Here is an 18,226-nt window from a genome sequence, read left to right as displayed (position 1 = left end):
TTGTCTAATTTCACAGTGGTAACTTGTAACAACATCTGCATGATATTAAAAATATGTTTCTTCAGGTCACCATGACTGTTGTAACTGAGGCTTTGCATTTCCAGGGTTAAACTTGTGTAACTTTAATATTTGAAAGATGGTAAAGTTTACAGACTAAAATGACTACCTGAATTGTAGAAAAGCATTAGGCTGTATTAATAGAAACAACAAAATAAGATAAAAGATACATTTTTATTTTTAAAAGATTTATTTATTTATTCATGAGAGACACAGAAAGAGAGAGAGGAGCAGAGACATAGGCAGAGGGAGAAGCAGGCTCCTCAGCCTCCATGCAGGGAGCCCGATGTGGGACTCGATCCAGGGACTGCAGGATCATGCCCTAAGCTAAAGGCAGATGCTCAACCGTGGAGCCACCCAGGCATCCCAAGATAAAATATCAAAAAAAAAAAAAAAAAGAAAAGAAAAGAAAAGAAAATACAAACTGAAAAGTGACCAGCCTTACCCCTCCTTCTAAACCAGCTTTTGAAGTAGCTTCAGAAGAATGGGCTCATGTACTGGTGGCAGGCCTTCATTTAGCAGTGTGTGTTTGGGCCCATGTGTTTGGTGGTGGTTCCACGTGGCCCCTGAACAGTGAACAATGCTGAGAGTTTGATTGCTGATACTATGACTGAGTTTGTTAGGAGGACAAACCTGGTAGGATTTATTGTGAATGAAGTCTCGGGGTGCAGAGCAGCGTAGTTTTGGGGATTCCTGCATGGGCCCTGGAAATCTGAAACAGGCTGCATACATCGTTTTTGGTGTTCACTTCACTTCTTCTTCTTCTTCTTTTTTTTTTTTTTTGGTGTTCATTTCTAAGTGAGAGTCAGAAATTACACAATGAGCTTAAATTGCATTTGTCATGTTTCTGTTTCTCCATGTGAGTGGTGGACATCAGGGTAACTGACAAAATGTGGCATTGCGGGTGTTTAAGCTGTGGTATTAAGGAAAAGAGTGCTTTCTAAAGACTGCTTGGGTTTTTTTGAATAAGGTCTCCGGAGAAATTCACAGTATTACTGCTTTAGTAAAGTTTGGTGATGAACTTCTATTCATACTTACGTTACGGGGAACTGTAAGTGTGGCCCCATTTACAAAGTAGGTTATAAATGGTTTTCAAAAAATTATTTTGTGAAGGGCAGCATTTAGTTGTGCAAGGTGGGAATGAAGTTGCCACCCCAGGGGTCTGGGGTTGACTTGCCAGCAGTTAGCCCCTCTAACCCCGTACCCTCTGTGACTCCCGCTGTCTCTTTGGGGGCCGATGGGGCCATGTCTCTGTACTGGGATTGCACATAGGCCATCCTCCTGCCCCTGACATCTCCTTTCTAGAGCTTTCAGGATGGCAGTAGTAAGCAGTTTCTCTAAATGTGTCTTCAGGCCCATCTCCCTAGATGTGTAGTGTTAAATAAAGTAGACCAGCCAACATCTGCCGAGAACAAGGTTTTTGTATTCACACTCTTTCCTTGGCCTTATCCTGACCTGCTGGAAGCTGCCTTGCCCAGCCATCTGTTCTTACCCTGGCTCTCCTCAGCCATCTGTTCTTACCCTGGCTCTCCTGTGCATCTTTGCGGATCGAGGCAGTGTTCCCTGAGGGGCCACATCTGTGTTTGTGCCCTCTTGCATCGTGAACCTCCATTTCTGCGTGGGGCCAGTCCTCATTACCTGGTGCCTGGTCATGTGGACTCTCGTTTTCCTTCATTTTTCCACCCCACTGTATGAGCTTTCATGCTTCGGTCACTCTTGCCGGATGGATCAGAACACACCACCCTGATTCTGTAGTTTCTGTGCTGCCTGGGGTGTGTTTCTGTTTGGCATGCATTTTTTTTCCTTACCCTCCACTGGGGTTCCTTGTTTTATTTCATGCAGAATTACTTTATTTCTCTGAAAATCCACCAATGAATTCACAGAGCTGCAGTGTATTTTTTAAAAGTTTGTATAATTTCTTTGTTTTTAGCTCACTAACTGATAACCAGAAAAATATCAGGGCTAATCTTATTTTTATTTTCAGGAGCATTTTGGTATCTCTAATAAGAACACGGTGCCTAGCTGTTTTATTTTTATTTTAAAAAATTTTTTAAAAAGTTTTATTTATTTATTCATGAGAGAGAGAGAGAGGCAAAGACATAGGCAGAGGGAGAAGCAGGCTCCATGCAGGAAGCTTGATGTGGGACTTATCTGGGTCTCCAGGATCATGCCCTGGGCTGAAGGCAGACACTCAACTACTGAGTCACCCAGGCGTCCCAGTCTTCTGTTTAAATAGAGCACATTGTTGATAATGTCTGCCAATTAAGATTTATTCAGATTTGACTTTAATTCTTTTTTTTTTTCAAAAAATATTTATCTATTATTTACTTTTATTTATTTATTTATTTGTTTGTTTGTTTATTTATTTATTTATTTATGAATGATAGAGAGGCGGGCTCCATGCTGGGAGCCCGACGCAGGCCCCGATCCTAGGACTCCAGGATCACGCCCTGAGCCAAAGGCAGGCGCTAAACCGCCGAGCCACCCCAGGGATTCCCTTGACTTTAATTCTTTTTAAAATGTTTTTGAGGGATCCCTGGGTGGCGTAGCGGTTTGGCGCCTGCCTTTGACCCAGGGCACGATCCTGGAGACCCGGGATCGAGTCCCACGTCAGGCTCCCAGTGCATGGAGCCTGCTTCTCCCTCTGCCTGTGTCTCTGCCTTGCTCTCTCTCTCTCTGTGACTATCATAAATAAATAAAAATTAAAAAAAAAAAGTTTTTGAGTCTTCTGTCTTACAAGAAAGTAAATGGAATTCTTAAACCCTTTGACTCAGCTGTCAAATTTTGCCTCACTTGCTATAACCTCCATGTGTTATGTAAACAAATGTTAGAATAATCCATTTTTGTTTTTATTTCTGAATTATGTTGAGTAAGGCAGCCCAGGTTCCATGAAACCAACAGTATGATATATATGTGCTAACTTGAATTTAAATAAAATCTTGAAAGAAAAAACCCCACAGCTCTCTGAGTTTGATATGCACTTTAGTGATCCGATTTTTATATTTGTATATAGAGTGATTATATCAATAGTCTGGTTATTTACTCCTTTAATGTATTCTAGCTGTAGTTGAATTAATGAGTAAAGCTGCTGATTATTTAGATGAACTTTGGTTTCTCTTTAGCTAAGCTTCTGATGGAATAATGTGTTATAAGGCATTAACCCATTTCTCCTTACTGCAGCGCTCCTATGAAAAAAATATAAAGATTTTACAAACTATGTCTTTGTGTTTAGAAGATCCATTTGAGGACTTCTTTGGGAGCCGAAGAGGCCCCCGTGGGAGCAGGAACCGAGGCACGGGGTCGTTCTTCTCCGCCTTCAGTGGATTTCCGTCTTTTGGAGGAGGGTTTTCTTCTTTTGATACAGGTATTAAATCCTTAGATTTAGTGTCCAATATCTGAACAGACATTAATACTGATAAATTTTCAGAGCAGTTTGAGTTTATTCCTTTGTAGAATAGTCATGGTGTAGTTTTATGTGTATATAGTCTGTGCTTTGTTAACCTACATCCCCCCCCCCCCCCCCCCCCGCCATGTTCCCAGGAATGTTTTACCTGAAAATCCACTTCTAAGGTCAACATTTAATGAAATTTCTGTTTAAAAGGAATTGATTTGGGGTAAATACCTGAAAAAACCCACTTGTACACAGTCTCTCTGAATTCCTTTTTTGTCTAACCTTGGCAGCTATCAAAACAGTGGTATTCTAAGAGAGTCCAGGGTGATGTGATCAGAAGGTAGGTCTATAACACAGCCCTTCTGGCCACTCCCCCACCACCCAGTCTGTGGGTGTCTGTGGCCACGTGGAGTCCACTGGTGGGGGATTTACAATCGTTTGTGTGTGTGTGTGAGAGAGAGAGAGAGAGAGAGATTGCCCTGCCCACACACAGTGGCCAGTGGTCTTTTTAAAAACAGCTCACCTGGGTACCTGGCTGTCTTAGTAGAGCATGTGACTTGGGGTTGTGATTGTGAGCCCTACGTTTGGTATAGAGATTACTTAAGAAAAATAAAATCTTTAAAAAGAAAAGGCAGCTTATCAGAGCAACATACATGTGGCATAATATATAAATATTTTACCTGAAGATTAAGGATCTTTTCTTTGCATTTTGTATAGTTCCTCTCAAGAGGAGCTCTTGTTTTTTCTGATGCTCTGATTCTTATTTCAAGTGCTACATGGTAGGAATTGGCAGTGCTTCTTAAGGAAGGCTGCCCTGCAACACAAAGTTCACAGTTTTCTTCCCCTTCAAGTGCTGTGTTAGCACCATGGATGTAAATGGTTGGTTTGATTGGACTTGGGTAGGGAGGGCTACTGTAGGTGGCCTCTACAGCGGACCCTTTTGTTAGGGAACATCTGTGGTATGCTGAAGGTGGACTTGGCTCAGGCTTAAGGGGGAGTCAAAGAAAGCTGGTTTAAAATAACAACATAGTACGTGATTTAAGAAATGTGTGGCTGATGGGTCATGAGGTATGTGTGGGTGCAGACCTTCCAGCCTTGTTGAGGGAGTATGGGGATTTTTTTTTTTTTTATAGATTTTATTTATTTATTCATGAGAGACACAGAGAGAGAGAGAGAGACAGAAACACAGCAGAGGGAGAAGCAGGCTCCACTCAGCCTGATGGGGGACTCAATCCCGGGTCCCAAGGATCACACCCCAGGCTGCAGGTGGCGCTAAATCGCTGTGCCACCGGGGCTGCCCCGGGGATTTGTTCTTAGGTAAATATTTTCAAAGTGGGACAAGTAGTAAGCTCTTGAAATAAGTAAAACAGTCTCAGTATGTTGGTTAGCTTTAGTGTAACTTGTGGAAATCAGGGATTTTTTTTAGCATCGTAGTGTGATTGCCATAAATGAGAATGTTGTCCACAAATGAATTATGTAGATCTGTACTTTTTCAGTAATGGTTGGCAATATTCTTTCTAAAATTACTTGAGGTTTTTAATAATTCAGAGTTTGACCCCTTACATGGTCCCATTGCAAGGAGAAGGTAAGCAGGTTGGGTTGGCATTCTGTGCTGGCGAAGCTGCTCTGTCCTGCAACATAACACATATTGCCATCCTACTCTGTGGTGCGTAGTGCCGAGTTGGTCGCCTGTAACTAGGGTGAGATGCCAGTGGGCTCAGGACAGTGCTGGGTAAGGGAGACAGGAGAGGAAATAGAACCCAGGAATGCCTGGGGGGTGGGGGGTTATCCTGTTATCCAACATCCAGAGGAGCACCTGCCCTCCTCCCTCCTCCTCATGGTTCTGTGGCCGCTCTGCTTCGGCTCAGCTCTCCTTGGTTTGCTCTGTTGCCCTGTGGTTTTCCTGTTACTCATACTTGCGTTATATTAGTAATGGACATATTGGTCTCTAATCTTCCTGTCTTCCCACAGGATTTACTTCCTTCGCATCACCAGGTCACGGGGGCCTCACTTCATTCTCTTCCACGACATTTGGTGGTAGTGGGATGGGCAACTTCAAATCTATATCCACTTCTACTAAAATGGTTAATGGCAGAAAAATCACTACAAAGAGGTACAGTGGTTATCTAGATACACTTTTTAAATAAGTAGGTAGAATGTTTCATGGTGCCATGTTTCCTTTGCCAACCCCTCCCGCCCCCGAGTGCGAAGTACAGGTTGTATGTTAAATCTGGCACCGGTGGGATCTTTTATTTTCAATGTCTGAATTAGAGCTTTCCCTTTTAAACTGCTGCTTAATGTTACATATGAGAAGTAATCTTTATTTAGAGCCACATTTAAAATATGCAGTAACAGTAATACCTAGTAATTTTGGTTTAGCACTGCTAGAATGATAAAATCAAAAACCAGTAAACATTTACTGTTTTCATTATTGGTACATGTGCACGTATGTAGTGTTCAGTTGTGTAGTATCTGAGACAGAGCTTTTATCTGTTAGAATAAATGTATTTTAAGAAAGAAGTCTTATCAGTAGGTTGCTTTTAGCTGTGTATTTTAACCCTCAAAATTTGTGGTTTGATCTACGTCAGTGGGAATTATGCTTTTTTAAAACAGTTTGTGTGTACTGACTTTAAAAACAGTTTGAAATGCAATTTATCTTTCAGAATTGTGGAGAATGGTGAAGAAAGAGTAGAAGTTGAAGAGAACGGCCAGTTAAAGTCCTTAACGATAAATGGTAAGGAGCAGCTGCTACGCTTGGATAGCAAGTAACAACGCACGCGTGTAGCAGAAATGTTAGCTGTAACGGGCACCATTGAGGACTGACAGGAACGCTTTTTTTTGAAGATTTCAAACGAACTCAACTTTCAGTATAACTGTACCTAATCTAAAGTATTTATACACAGCTCATCGGAGCCCTATTTGTCATAGACTTTTGAGTTTATTGTTGGGACCACATAATAGGACCATTGTTTGGGGGTTTTTTTTGTTTTGTTTTGTTTTTGTTTTTGTTTTTGTTTTTTTTGTCTTTAAAAATTGTTGTAAATCTCTGTATGCACTTTGCTTTTTTATTAAACATAATCCAAGGTGGCCGTGACTCTTTCGTACACTAACACCAGCACGGACCTGCTTTTCCATTGTGTTTGAAACGTGAGCCAAGTAGAGTCAGCCTGCTGTGAAATTAACATTGCCAGGATGAATCTTCCACAAAAATAATTTCAAATTTTTTCAGTATTTAGTAGTGAGAGATATTAATGCATTAATGGTAATACATTTCTCGTTTAATATAAATTGAGGATGTTTTTCTAGTCGTGCATGAACGCTGGCAACTTAGTAAGATTTGACAATTGTTTAAATATGTAATGTTAAGCTTAGGTTTAAAAAAAAGTAAAGCTGGTAAACTGGGTCTTTGTCATTTGCTTAAAAAAAAAATAAATGCGAATGTGTTTGGTGCATTCTTTTCTGAGTGGGGCCTGTAGCCTTCTTGTGTCTGTGTATGATTTTGTTCCTGGGCTTCCAGTGTCACTTCATTATTGTTATTTCTGTTCCTCGAGGTGGATGCCAAAACAAAGTTACATGTATTTCTTTTCCTCAGTATATTTGGAGGGTTTATGAAGATTTTTCTATTTATGTTATATAATGATTAGCAATTTATTGAAGCTTCTCCTATGGTAACATTTTTATGGGGAAGGAAGAAATAGCTATATAACTTTTTCATTCCTTCCAAGTAGTTTCTAGTTTTTTGGGGTAAGTTTGATGGTGGCTCATTTAAAAATGTGATACATGTGGCAAAGTAATGGGGTGACATAGATGTGAACAAAAATAAAGGTCTTCTTTGTTTTTCAACGTGTAAAATCTGTCATAGCCAACCATTGACAACTAGAATTCCAGCCAGAGGAATGTTAAACTGGACTTGAGTAGCTTTGTTTTGGGTAAAGCAGTATGGTCCTGCCAGAAGGACAGGAGCAAGGGTAGTTCCTTCACGACAGACACATTTCTCTGCGGGCCCATTCGGAAGGCATATGGAAATTGCCCAACTACCATACAGTCTTTACAGAATCAAATGTATTTTTGTTGACAACAAATAATATTTTAGAAGATTCATAGAAATTTATTCTAAAGAAAGCACTACAGAATTAAGTATAAGTTCTCAAAGACAGTTGTACTAAGGGAAGCCATGAAAGGTAGAGTGTGCTGTCCTAGCTCTCCGCCTCTAGATAAGAGAGGCATGGAGGTATGTCACACAGAAAGGGCCCCTGTAAAATGGAAGTTTACAAACTGAAATTCTGATATTTGAAAGCTTATTTCTGTTTATGCTGTTAGAATAGATGATCTCTCTGTCATTGAGAAACTGCAGTAAGTATTTGGAACTAAACATGTGGAATTTTATAGTTGTCATTAAAGGGTTGTGGGGTGGAGCAGGTTGATGGTCCCGTAGGGACACCAGGTGCTTGATGAGAAGTCTTGTCTAATCCTCCAGTAGAGCTTCCTGGGAGGCATTGCACTGGGACTGTGGTTTGCCATTGTCAGCCTCTTGGGGGGGGGGTGGGTACTGGAGACTGTTGGGTGCGCTTCTTCCCTCACTATGAATGGTACAGACACGAGGTTCCTGGCTTCCAAAGGGGCTTTCTGCTGAAATTTCTTTGTGGGGAGCATCCCAGTCAAATGTTCATTGGCATTTGAGAACATGACCTTTGTTTTGCACTTGTGTTGTTGCTGGGAGTGTTCATTTTATAAATTTGTGGATAGGGTGAAGAACTTGGCTGTTGCTGAGGTATTTAAGGTAGTCACTGACCCCTGAGCCTGGAGCCACGAGGCATCTTCCCGGCATCAATCAGCAACATCACTCACATGAGGAATGATGCTCAAGAAGAGCTTGTGATGCACATTTTGCTGGTTTGGTCACGTGCTGGTCTCTGCACTTCTTTGTGTTTCTGGAGTCTTGGGTGCCTCTGTAAACAGGAGGGCGGAGTGCCTGCCTTGAAGGGCCTGCATCCAGTGTGCACAGTCTGTTTCACATGATCTATGTCCTGTTTTGTGTGTGCTTCATGTTTTGGGGGACAGGAATCCTTAGGGTCTTTGAAGATGGGACATCTTTGGTTTTAATTCTCCAAAGCAAAGTTTTGAGGGGATGTCAAGGCTGCTGTATTTCCCTTTAGCTCCACATGGTATTCCTCTGTTGGTTTGATTGAGTTCAGATGGATTTTGCCTCCTGTTCCTGCCCTTTACAGCTCCAGAGGACCCAGATGTGAGTTTGGAAAACCCAGTAACTTTATAATGCAGTGTTATATGAATGGTGATTTGTGTGTCCTCTTTTTCTTTTCTTTTCTTTTCTTTTCTTTTCTTTTCTTTTCTTTTCTTTTCTTTTCTTTTCTTTTCTTTTCTTTTCTTTCTTTTCTTTCTCTCTCTTTCGTTCTTTTTCTTTCTCTCTCTTTTTTGTGAAGTTCTTTCAAGGATAGATTGTGGAAGTTTGTAGAGTTAGCTTTTTTTTTTTTTAAAGATTTTATTTATTGACTCATGAGAGACCCGCAGAGGGAGAAGGCGGCTTCCTGTGGGGAGCCCAATGTTGGATCCGATCCTAGGACCATTGAGATCACACCCAGAGCCAAAGGCAGACACTCAACCACTGAGCCACCCAGGCTCTAACTCTATAGAGTTAGCTTTAGATTTTACTAAAGTTACTCTTAGAATTTGTGTACCTAGTCTGTTGAAGTCTGTTCCATACAGAATGGCAAAGCTTGGGGGGGGGATAGCATGTTTCCAATCAATTGTCATTTCTGTTTATTATCTTCTAAACATTTAAAATTGCTCCTTGAATGACCTACCTACTAGCTATCACTACCTTCTTCAGGGACTGCTATTCTTGTTTTTCTTTGAAGCATTACTTAAGTTACTGAATATGCTTTTATTTTAAGAGAATCCAGTAATTTACAATTGGTTTTATTGTGTCTGCTGTTGCTTCTCGGTAGTGACAAAAGTTAGCCATCCGCACGCTCAGTAACAGGGTGGAGGTAGTTGTTACCATCTCTGGAGGTATTCAAGCACAGAATAGCTTAGTAAATTTGAACACTTGATACTGTGTGGTCAAGAGGGGTTGACCTATGTATGATCTCAATGGCTTATATTAAAAAAAATGCAGATACGCGATTCTGTTACATCTTAGGTGTTTTTGAGGTGGTCAGTACTTGAACATTGGGTGATTAAATGATGCAGGTCCTTAAAGAAACACTGGCCTAAATTATTCTCCAAGATTTCCTGTGTCCTTATATTCAATGTAATAATGCTTCACTTTGGTTTTCGATCCTTTTCCCAGTCTGGTCACGTGGATGACTTTCTGTTCTTGCTTCATCAGTGGTGAGTTGAGTTGTGAGTTTCATTAATTAGATGTAGACCTTGGCTCTCTAGTATGACTAACAGTTGGGGCTGCTATAGGCCAGATACTTTTCTTTTGGCTCAGTTACTACACCTTGAGATTTGAGAGGGTCGGGGGAGGGAAAATTACAAGTTCTTTTTTTTTTTTTTTTTTAACTGTTCTTAACAGTATAATCAAATCTGGAAGTCACAGTGATCACTGATTTCCAGAGACCAGAACTAGCTGGGACTTCAGAGTTTTGCTTGTTAGGGAGAAGCGGATGTCTACCAAGAGGCCCATCAGCCTGCTCTTCACCCTTGGGTGGCACATACTGTCTTTTTTTTTTTTTTTTTTTTAAATTTTTTTTTTTTTTTTTTTTTTTTTTTTAATTTATTTATGATAGGCACACAGTGAGAGAGAGAGAGGCAGAGACACAGGCAGAGGGAGAAGCAGGCTCCATGCACCGGGAGCCTGATGTGGGATTCGATCCCGGGTCTCCAGGATCGCGCCCTGGGCCAAAGGCAGGGGCTAAACCGCTGCGCCACCCAGGGATCCCCTTTTTTTTTTTTAAATTAAAAAACTTTTTAAAAATTTTTATTTATTTATGATAGTCACAGAGAGAGAGAGAGGCAGAGGGAGAAGCAGGCTCCATGCACCGGGAGCCCGATGTGGGATTCGATCCCGGGTCTCCAGGATCACGCCCTGGGCCAAAGGCAGACGCCAAACCGCTGCGCCACCCAGGGATCCCACATACTGTCTTCTTGCCCTTGTGTTAGGCAATCTCAGACTACCTGGGTGGGTGAGTCATTTATTGGGGAACCCCGACTGCACTCTTGACCCTTTCCTGCTGTTGGAACACAGTGCAACCACCACGAGAATCGCGGCCCTTGGGGGCACTGCTTCCTGAGCCTGATGTGGGGTTGCTGTCCCTCTCCGTTCCTCCTTTTTGACCTGGGGAGCATCGTCCCTTGGTCCTTCATGCCAAGGAATGACCAGGTCTGGTTTGGTAGGGCTTGGGGTGCATCTTGGTTTATGATATTTCTTTGCCGTGTGGACCCCTGAATAGTAAACGTTGAGTTTCCTTATCTAGTAAACTGCAGTTTATTACAGACGGGCTTGATGTGTGTCAGGAGAGTGGGTCTTGCCATCATGCTCCATCTCACCACCCCACCCTCCTCTTTGACCGCTGGAGTTTGCATCCTGATACTGAAAGCACTCCACACAAAGATAGAACGTGGAGAACACAGGCCTTTCCTAGCAGGTAGCAGGGAGCCTTGCCAAAGCCCCTTTGAGCTGGAGTGATGTTGCAGAGTCTGATTGGTTCCTTTTTCCTGCTTTGGGAAGACCACCTTACTTGCTAACCCTGGGGCATGACCCTCTGCTCTGCACCCTTGTCTCCCTCACCCGCGCCCACCTCCTGCCCATAGACACAACTGAGTGCACCAGCTGCTTCGGCAGCGCTGGGTGGGTCATAGGATATTGGTTAGATTTCTGTCTTTAATGGAGGCTGCCGGACATGTTGGCGGAATGACAGCCTAAGCAGATGGCTCCTGGCACTGTCCTCCTGCTGTCCCCAGACAAGCACTTGGTGACATAGTACTTGGAGTCTAAAGCCTGCGTGAGGCTTCTCAGGGATTTTCCCCATTTTGTTTTTCATAATAATAGAGTTAATGATGGTTTTGAGTATTAGTACACCAATATTCCTGTATGTATAGAATTCTCAACATATGTGCTAAGTCATAGTTGTGTTTCTTTCCTAAACAATTCTTTTTTTTTTTAATTCGTTTTTATTTTTTTTTAAATTTGTTTGAGAGTGAGAGGTGAGCACAGAGAGAGAGGGAAAAGCAGGCCTCCCCCAACCCCCTGCTGAGCAGGGAGCTGGATACTGGACTCATCCCAGGACCAGGAGATCAGGACCTGAGCTGAAAGCAGTCAGCTGAACCACCCACGCACCTCTTTTTTCAAGGTAGTTAACTAGGTAGTTACTAAACTAGTATTAGTTTCAGGGGTAGAGTTGAGTGATTCTTCAGTTGCATATAACACCCAGTGCTCATCGCATCACCTAGTTACTCCCCCCTGCCCGCCCCCCCCCCCCCCAACTCTCAGTTTCCTAGAGTTAAGAGTCTCTTACAGTTTGTCTTTTTCTGTTTTTGTCTTATTTTTCCTTCCTTTCCCTTGGGTTCATTGAACTACGGAGCACTTTACGAATCTGCATGTCCTCCTTGATCAGGGGCCATGTTAATCTTCTCTGTGTCATTCCAGTCTTAGTCTGTGTGCTGCTGAAGTGAGCATCTAGTGACTTTACAGCCTATCATTCAGCGGTAAATTTCCTTGAGAAGGTACTAAGTACTAGTATTTTCCAGTATCGATCGGTTGTTCCATCCTGAATGTTATGAATACACAATGTTATATGCACCATATACTTACATATGTTAACAAAGATACTAGAGAAATTGGAACCACCGGAACAAAGGTGTTCAGTCAACATCTCCTCCAACTGCCCCCGTGGCATACTTGACCCTCTTTGGCATTGAGGTGGCAGGGAGGACGTGCTGAGGGCTTCGTGAAGACAGGCTGCCGAGCCACTGTGCCCGCCCCTAGGTTAGGAACGTGGCTGCTCATCAACCCCAAGCCTGAGCAGATGACCTCTTATCTGAGACTTAGGGGTTGTTTGATAGGTTGCCAGAGCACTGATAACATTAAATCCAAAGCTGGAAGAGAATGAGCAGTGGGCTCAGTGTGTCCTGTCCACCATCTCTCCTTGTCTCTCTCTCATCCGTGTCCCGTGGACCACTTGAAGGGTCCATGCAAAGTCTGTTGAGCTGCAATCATGTGTTTGAGGGCATTGGGAAGGCATGAGGAAATGTTCCCATGGTCCTCTGTCAAGCAGGGGTTGGACAGTTGAGCCTACGCGTGGTATGTGCTGGTGTGCCTCTTGAGCCCCTTGTGGTCTTGGCCTGATTGTCTTGTGAACCCCAGCAGAATGTGGCTGTATTTTCTCCCCATAAGGTTTGCGGTTCTTAACCCAAACTTCCAGTAGGAGTAGTTACACTAAATTAGGTTTCTAGAAGTTGAATATTTGGGTTGAAATGTGTGCATGAAAAATGGCATCACTTTACACAGAGACCACTTTTCCGTCGTCCGTGGCTTCCTCACATAACTTATAAAGACTGTTAATGATTTCTGAAATGTGCATTTCTTCAGTTAATTGGCTGGAGTATAAGGTGTGCTCTTCCAGGTGGGGGGGGTTCTGGAGGTTCCCATTGTGGTGCTTGCTTCGTCCTTGGCCTGCTCCGTTGAGGGGATGGTTCCTTGCAGGGCCTGTGGTTCATCGGCCTTACTGTGTAGTCACTTTGTTCTTCCCCAGAAAGGTGTCTCTGTTTTGGCCTCGGTTTAACAGCACGGTTTTTTGTTGTTTTCTTGTGCTTTCACACATATTTCTGCTCCTTTAGTTTACATGGACTTTGCCCCAGGTTTCTTTCTTTCTTTCTTTTTTTTTTTTTTTTAAGATTTTATTTATTCACGAGAGACACACACACACAGAGGGGCAGAGGAAGAAGCAGGCTCCATGCAGGGAGCCCAATGTGGGACTTGATCCCGGGACTCCAGGATCACGCCCTGGACCAAAGGCAGGTGCCAAACCACTGAGCCACCCAGGGACCCCCTTTCTCCAGGTTTCTTTCCGTATTCCGCTCTTGCGCATTCTGTTAGACGTGTGGCTGTTATGGGATTCCTCTCTCCTTCTGGTATTTTATGCCAGGAGTACCCTGTATCGGTTGCTGTGGTTACCGGCAAGGGCAGCTCCTCCTCCAAACCTGTCTTGGGTGAAAGGCAGTCAACGCCAGCTCCTCCCCATCCTTTCCTAATTGGTTGTTGTCTTTGAGAAAATAAGTTCTTATATTGCCTTTCATCTGGTCGCTTCACTGTACTCTTGGGTTATTCTATTTTAGAGGTGGGAGAAAGGCAGAAGGAGAGGCCATCTCAAGTTGCCTCCATGCTCAGCGCCGAGCCAAACAACGGGCTCAACCCCACCACCCTGAGATCATGACCTGGACTGAAACCAAGAGTCGGATGCTTCACCGACTGAGCCCCACAGGCGTCCATTAGCTTACTCTTTTTTTAAAGGTACCTATTTTTTATAGATAGAAAGCCCTACTAGTTTTCTCTTAGCCCCTGTCCCCCCATTTTGTCTTATTTAATTATGAATACTGACAGGGGTGGTTCGTCTAGTAGGCTGGTTTTAGTGGTTGGCTTTGTGGGGTTATGTGCTGCTATTCCATCCTGTTGAAGGAGAAAGCTGGCTGCTGATGCAGGATTCTGTGACTTGAAGTCCCCAGGGTCCAGCGTGTGCAGGACAGTGTGGCCTGGATCTTTGTTTCACTGAGAAGCAGTCTGTGCTCTTCTGTCCCCACGAGAATCAGTGCCTTGCCTGTCAAGTCCTCTGGTCCTGGCAGGTTTTCCAGTTACTGAGGTCTTGAAAATTTTCCGCTGTTTGATTTGTTTTTCTCCTTGTCGGTTGAGTGAGTTGTGTTTGCATTGAGCATGTCCATCCCGTTGAGGCTAGGGAGGGGTGGTCCACTTGAGCTGAGAGACTTTTTTTTTCCCCGTGAGTGCTTACCTGTTTTATTTTAGTCCTTCTAGAAATAGTAGCTTTTAGAGTTTTCCTGTTTATTAACAGATACTTAATTTTTAAAAGATTTTATTTATTAATTCATGAGAGACAGAGAGAGGCAGAGACAGGCAGAGGGAGAAGCAGGCTCCCTGCAGTGAGCCTGATGTGGGACTGTATCTCGGGACCCCGGAATCAGACCCTGAGCTAAAGGCAGATGCTCCTGCATGGAGCCACCCGGGTATCCCCAGATACTTAGTTTTTTTTTTTTTTTTTAAAGATTTTATTTATTCATTCATAGAGAGAGACACACACACACACACAAACACACACACAGGCAGAGAGACACAGGCAGAGGGAGAAGCAGGCTCCATGCAGGGAGCCCGACACGGGACTCGATCCCGGGTCTCCAGGATCATGCCCTGGGCTGCAGGCGGCGCTAAACCGCTGCGCCACCAGAGCTGCCCCAGATACCTAATTTTAATCGTTTTTCTTCCCATTCTCTTTGTGAGTTGCATGTCTGAATTTTTCTTTACAGCTTTTTTCACAAATGTGAGTTTTTAAGTTGACTTCTGAGTTCAATGTATAAAACAGTCTTCATTTTTGCTGATTTTAAGTCTATTGTGCTTTTATTTCCATTCAAAACACAGCCTGGAAAATATGAAACACCTGTTTGGGAGGAAGTGTTCAGAAACTGCAAGTTTTTGCCTAGTCGATTCTGTGAACTTTATTTTGCTGGGGTTTTTCCTTTTCTGGTTTAGTTATTTCTGTCCCTGTATTATTCACCTTCTATAGACGTTTAAAATATTAACCCATCTAGAATTTTCAAGTGAAGTTATGGAGTCTCATTTTTATTTTCTCACATGAAAGTCTTCTGTCCTTTCTCCACTGTGAGTTGTGATTTCTTAATAATTTGCCTTCGGGTTTTTTTTTTTTTTTTTAAGATCACAGATCACAATTCTCCCTATAGTGAATAACTCCATTAAGGACGAATTTTTAAAGAGGGAATACCTTGGCTCTCAACTCAGTTACAGCGTGACAGGGCAGACCAGGGATGGGCCTGCCCGTGGGCCATGCTAGGGTTGGAAGTGCAATTGAAAGGCTCAGCCTTCTGAGCGGCATGGCCTGGGGTGGACTTCGACCTGAGAGAAGTGCCTCAGTGCCTCCAGTGTGCCATACTGTGCACAGCAGGGCCCAGTGCAACGCCTGTAACACGCATTCATGGTCCTCTGTGTAACCGACTTTTAAAATTCGTATGTCCTTTAGTTTTGCTTTACATTTTCTCTTATAGAGAATCTCATGGGAATGTTACTAGTGAGTCATGTTCACTCACGGCTGGTGTGGTGTGGACACAGGAGCCGAGTTTGGGCCCCCGGCACCGCAGTGATGCCCTGGCGAAGGGAGACTTTGCTGGGGACTGGTGCCACTTGAGCCTTTTCCTATTGGGCGGGGTGGGGGTGGGAGTGCTTTGTAGCCCCTGGGGGCTACTCATGGTGTGAGATGTGATGAAAACAACTGCAGGAGTCTGTGGCACAGACGCTTCATCTAAAATAGGCTTTTGAAAGATGTAACAGATGTATTTCATAGAACACTGAGTCACTTTGAGTAGAAACTAGGAATTTGTGGCTTGAACTGCATGTCTTCAGGGAAACCAGATTTTATGAATATGCAAACCTGTGGAAATAGAATGTTCATTGTGTCGTATAAGGTGTCTTTCCAGGATCGACTTTAGTTACTGTTAATCAAGTCCGCTGCCTTCGTCTTGGCAGGAGGCCTGCTCTAGACCCATGGTTAATGAGGCCAGGCCCGCGCGTGGTCCAGCCTGGTGGGGAGGGTAGCGTTTATAGCTCCTTCCACATGAGTCACCGCTTAGGTGGCAGGTTCCTTCCCTTTGCCCACACGGACCCCGTCCTCTGGAGTCCCTGCTGCAGCTAGAGTTAGGGCAGTGTGGCCCCGAGACCTCCACCAGGGTCACTGCAGGGGCCTCAGGGTGGCTGGGCACAGCTGGCCTTCCACCTTCCACACTGCTTGCTTTCTGCACATCGTCTCCATCTTCTGCCCTGGGCAGGGTGTACATGGGGCCTGGCAGCCTCCTGCAGCGGGGGTTTAGGCAGGATCCCCTCGAGAGGGGGTGGGCTCCAGGGAGGAGGCTGAGTTGACTCCAGATGAGCCCAGATAGTGAAGAAGCCCTAGCATGCCCCTGTATTCTTCAGTGTCCATCACAATTGTCCTCTGACCCCCTGGACACCACAGGGTGTGGTGATGGGGTAATCGTGACGACCCCGTGTTTAGGCCCTGCAGCCCTGTCGGGTGGACCTGTGACACGCACGCTTGCTGCTGGGGCTGTGGGTTCCAGCCCAGTCCTCCCTGACCCGCATGTGCGTGCCCCAGGGGGCACTTCTGCTAGTGGAGGGATCCAGAGCTGGAGCTGCGTGGGCCTCAGGAGGCTGCTAAGCTGCCCTGTGCCGTAACCGACGTCATCAGGCCTACACTGCTGCCGAGCATCTGAGGTCCCAGCAGAGGCCCGTCGAGGACCCTCCGCTGCTTGCCAGGCCCTGCGGCCACACGGCCCGGCAGGTCATGGAGGCCGGTGTGGGGATATGGGGACACGGTCAGGAGTTCTGATACGTGCTCAGAGCTGGAGGGAAGCCCGTGGCACTGGGGCCTCCACACCCTCATAGGCTGCCTCGTTGTGGCCCCTGGCGTGGGGTCCCATGCACTCTTCATCTTCTGTGCCGGGGCCCCAGCAGGAACTTCCTGTGTGTGCTCCTGGCCTTAGCCCCGGACCCGTGGGCACCTCCCTGCTCCTGGCACCGCAGCCCCCCCAGCCAGGGCTGGGCATCCCCGTGATGGTTTCCCTTCATGGAATCGGGGTCCCATTACTTTGACAAGTAGTCCTTGCCTCCCCTAATGAGCCAGCACACCTGTCTGCCTCCTGGGTGTGGCCTGCACATTGTCTCTGTGTCATGTGTCCACCTGTTGGCTGGTGCTCAGGCTGCGTTGGCTTAGGAGGCCTTGTAGAATCTGTCTTGTGCCTCTGGTCCACTTGGTACCGTGTCCCGGTCACATCACAGTCTGTGCTGCTCCCTGTGGCGTTCCCTCATCTCTTTTTGCCTTCCTCGGGGCTGTTGCCCACTGGCCGGTGGTCCTCTGTGCTATGGATTTGCAGGGCACGAGGTTGGCGGCCCTGACCTCATCATGGCACCGTGTTCTGAGGCTGTAATAACAGGAGCTGCGTCCCACGCTGGTCCCCAGGCCCTGAGCTTTGAAGGAGTCCCCCAATGGGCCAGAGGTACATTTTTGGATGTTTGTGTAATCTCACGTTATGTTGGCAGTATTCATGATTTGAGTAAGTATGGGATTGACACGCTGCCCTTGCAAGAAAGCGGCCAGCACCAAGGCCTCTTGGATTGTACTTATTTGGGAAAAGTGATCCTGTTTTTATCTATGGAAGTTTGTTTTCATTTGCATATTATCAAGCCAGCTTGCCGCTCACTGTATCTGGACTCCATTTGGGGAAAGAACGGAGGCATTTGACAGGACGGCTGTGTACACGGAGCAGCTGCCGAACATTCCTTTCATAGCTTCCCGATGATTTCAGTGTGCTTTGGCCTGGGACACTGGCAGCCCGTGTGTTTGTTTTCAAATTTTATAACTTGGTGCTAGGGGCAGGACTGATTCTGGTATATATTTAGTTTTCCAAATGAAAAAAGATGCTTGGACTGTCAGGAGCAACATAAAGGTCAGTTAATTCATGCACAAGAAAAAAGGCATGCAGAGCGTCTACCAAAATGGGATGTGAAACTAGATGTGACTTACT

General features: G+C 44.8%; 1 protein-coding gene and 1 non-coding gene across 4 annotated transcripts in view; one reads left to right on the top strand and one right to left on the bottom strand.

Annotated features, from left to right (window-relative positions):
* Positions 1-18,226, top strand: part of DNAJB6 (DnaJ heat shock protein family (Hsp40) member B6) — a 74,315-nt gene that overhangs the window by 44,738 nt on the left and 11,351 nt on the right. For 2 of the 3 annotated variants that reach the window (XM_041751773.1, XM_041751774.1), the window contains exons 6-8: positions 3,290-3,421; positions 5,420-5,561; positions 6,112-6,182. In XM_041751773.1, coding sequence (XP_041607707.1) covers positions 3,290-3,421; positions 5,420-5,561; positions 6,112-6,182 — 345 coding nt within the window. Of the gene's footprint in view, positions 1-3,289; positions 3,422-5,419; positions 5,562-6,111; positions 6,904-18,226 lie in introns of those variants that run through there. The other variant, XM_041751776.1, reaches the window with a different exon arrangement.
* Positions 11,983-12,089, bottom strand: LOC121490222. Its single transcript, XR_005987550.1, has one exon. It is a non-coding gene; the product is annotated as a U6 spliceosomal RNA (small nuclear RNA).

This window comes from Vulpes lagopus, chromosome 4, assembly GCF_018345385.1.
Source record: "Vulpes lagopus strain Blue_001 chromosome 4, ASM1834538v1, whole genome shotgun sequence".
Lineage (NCBI taxonomy): Eukaryota > Metazoa > Chordata > Mammalia > Carnivora > Canidae > Vulpes > Vulpes lagopus.
This window is presented reverse-complemented; position numbering and strand designations above follow the sequence as displayed.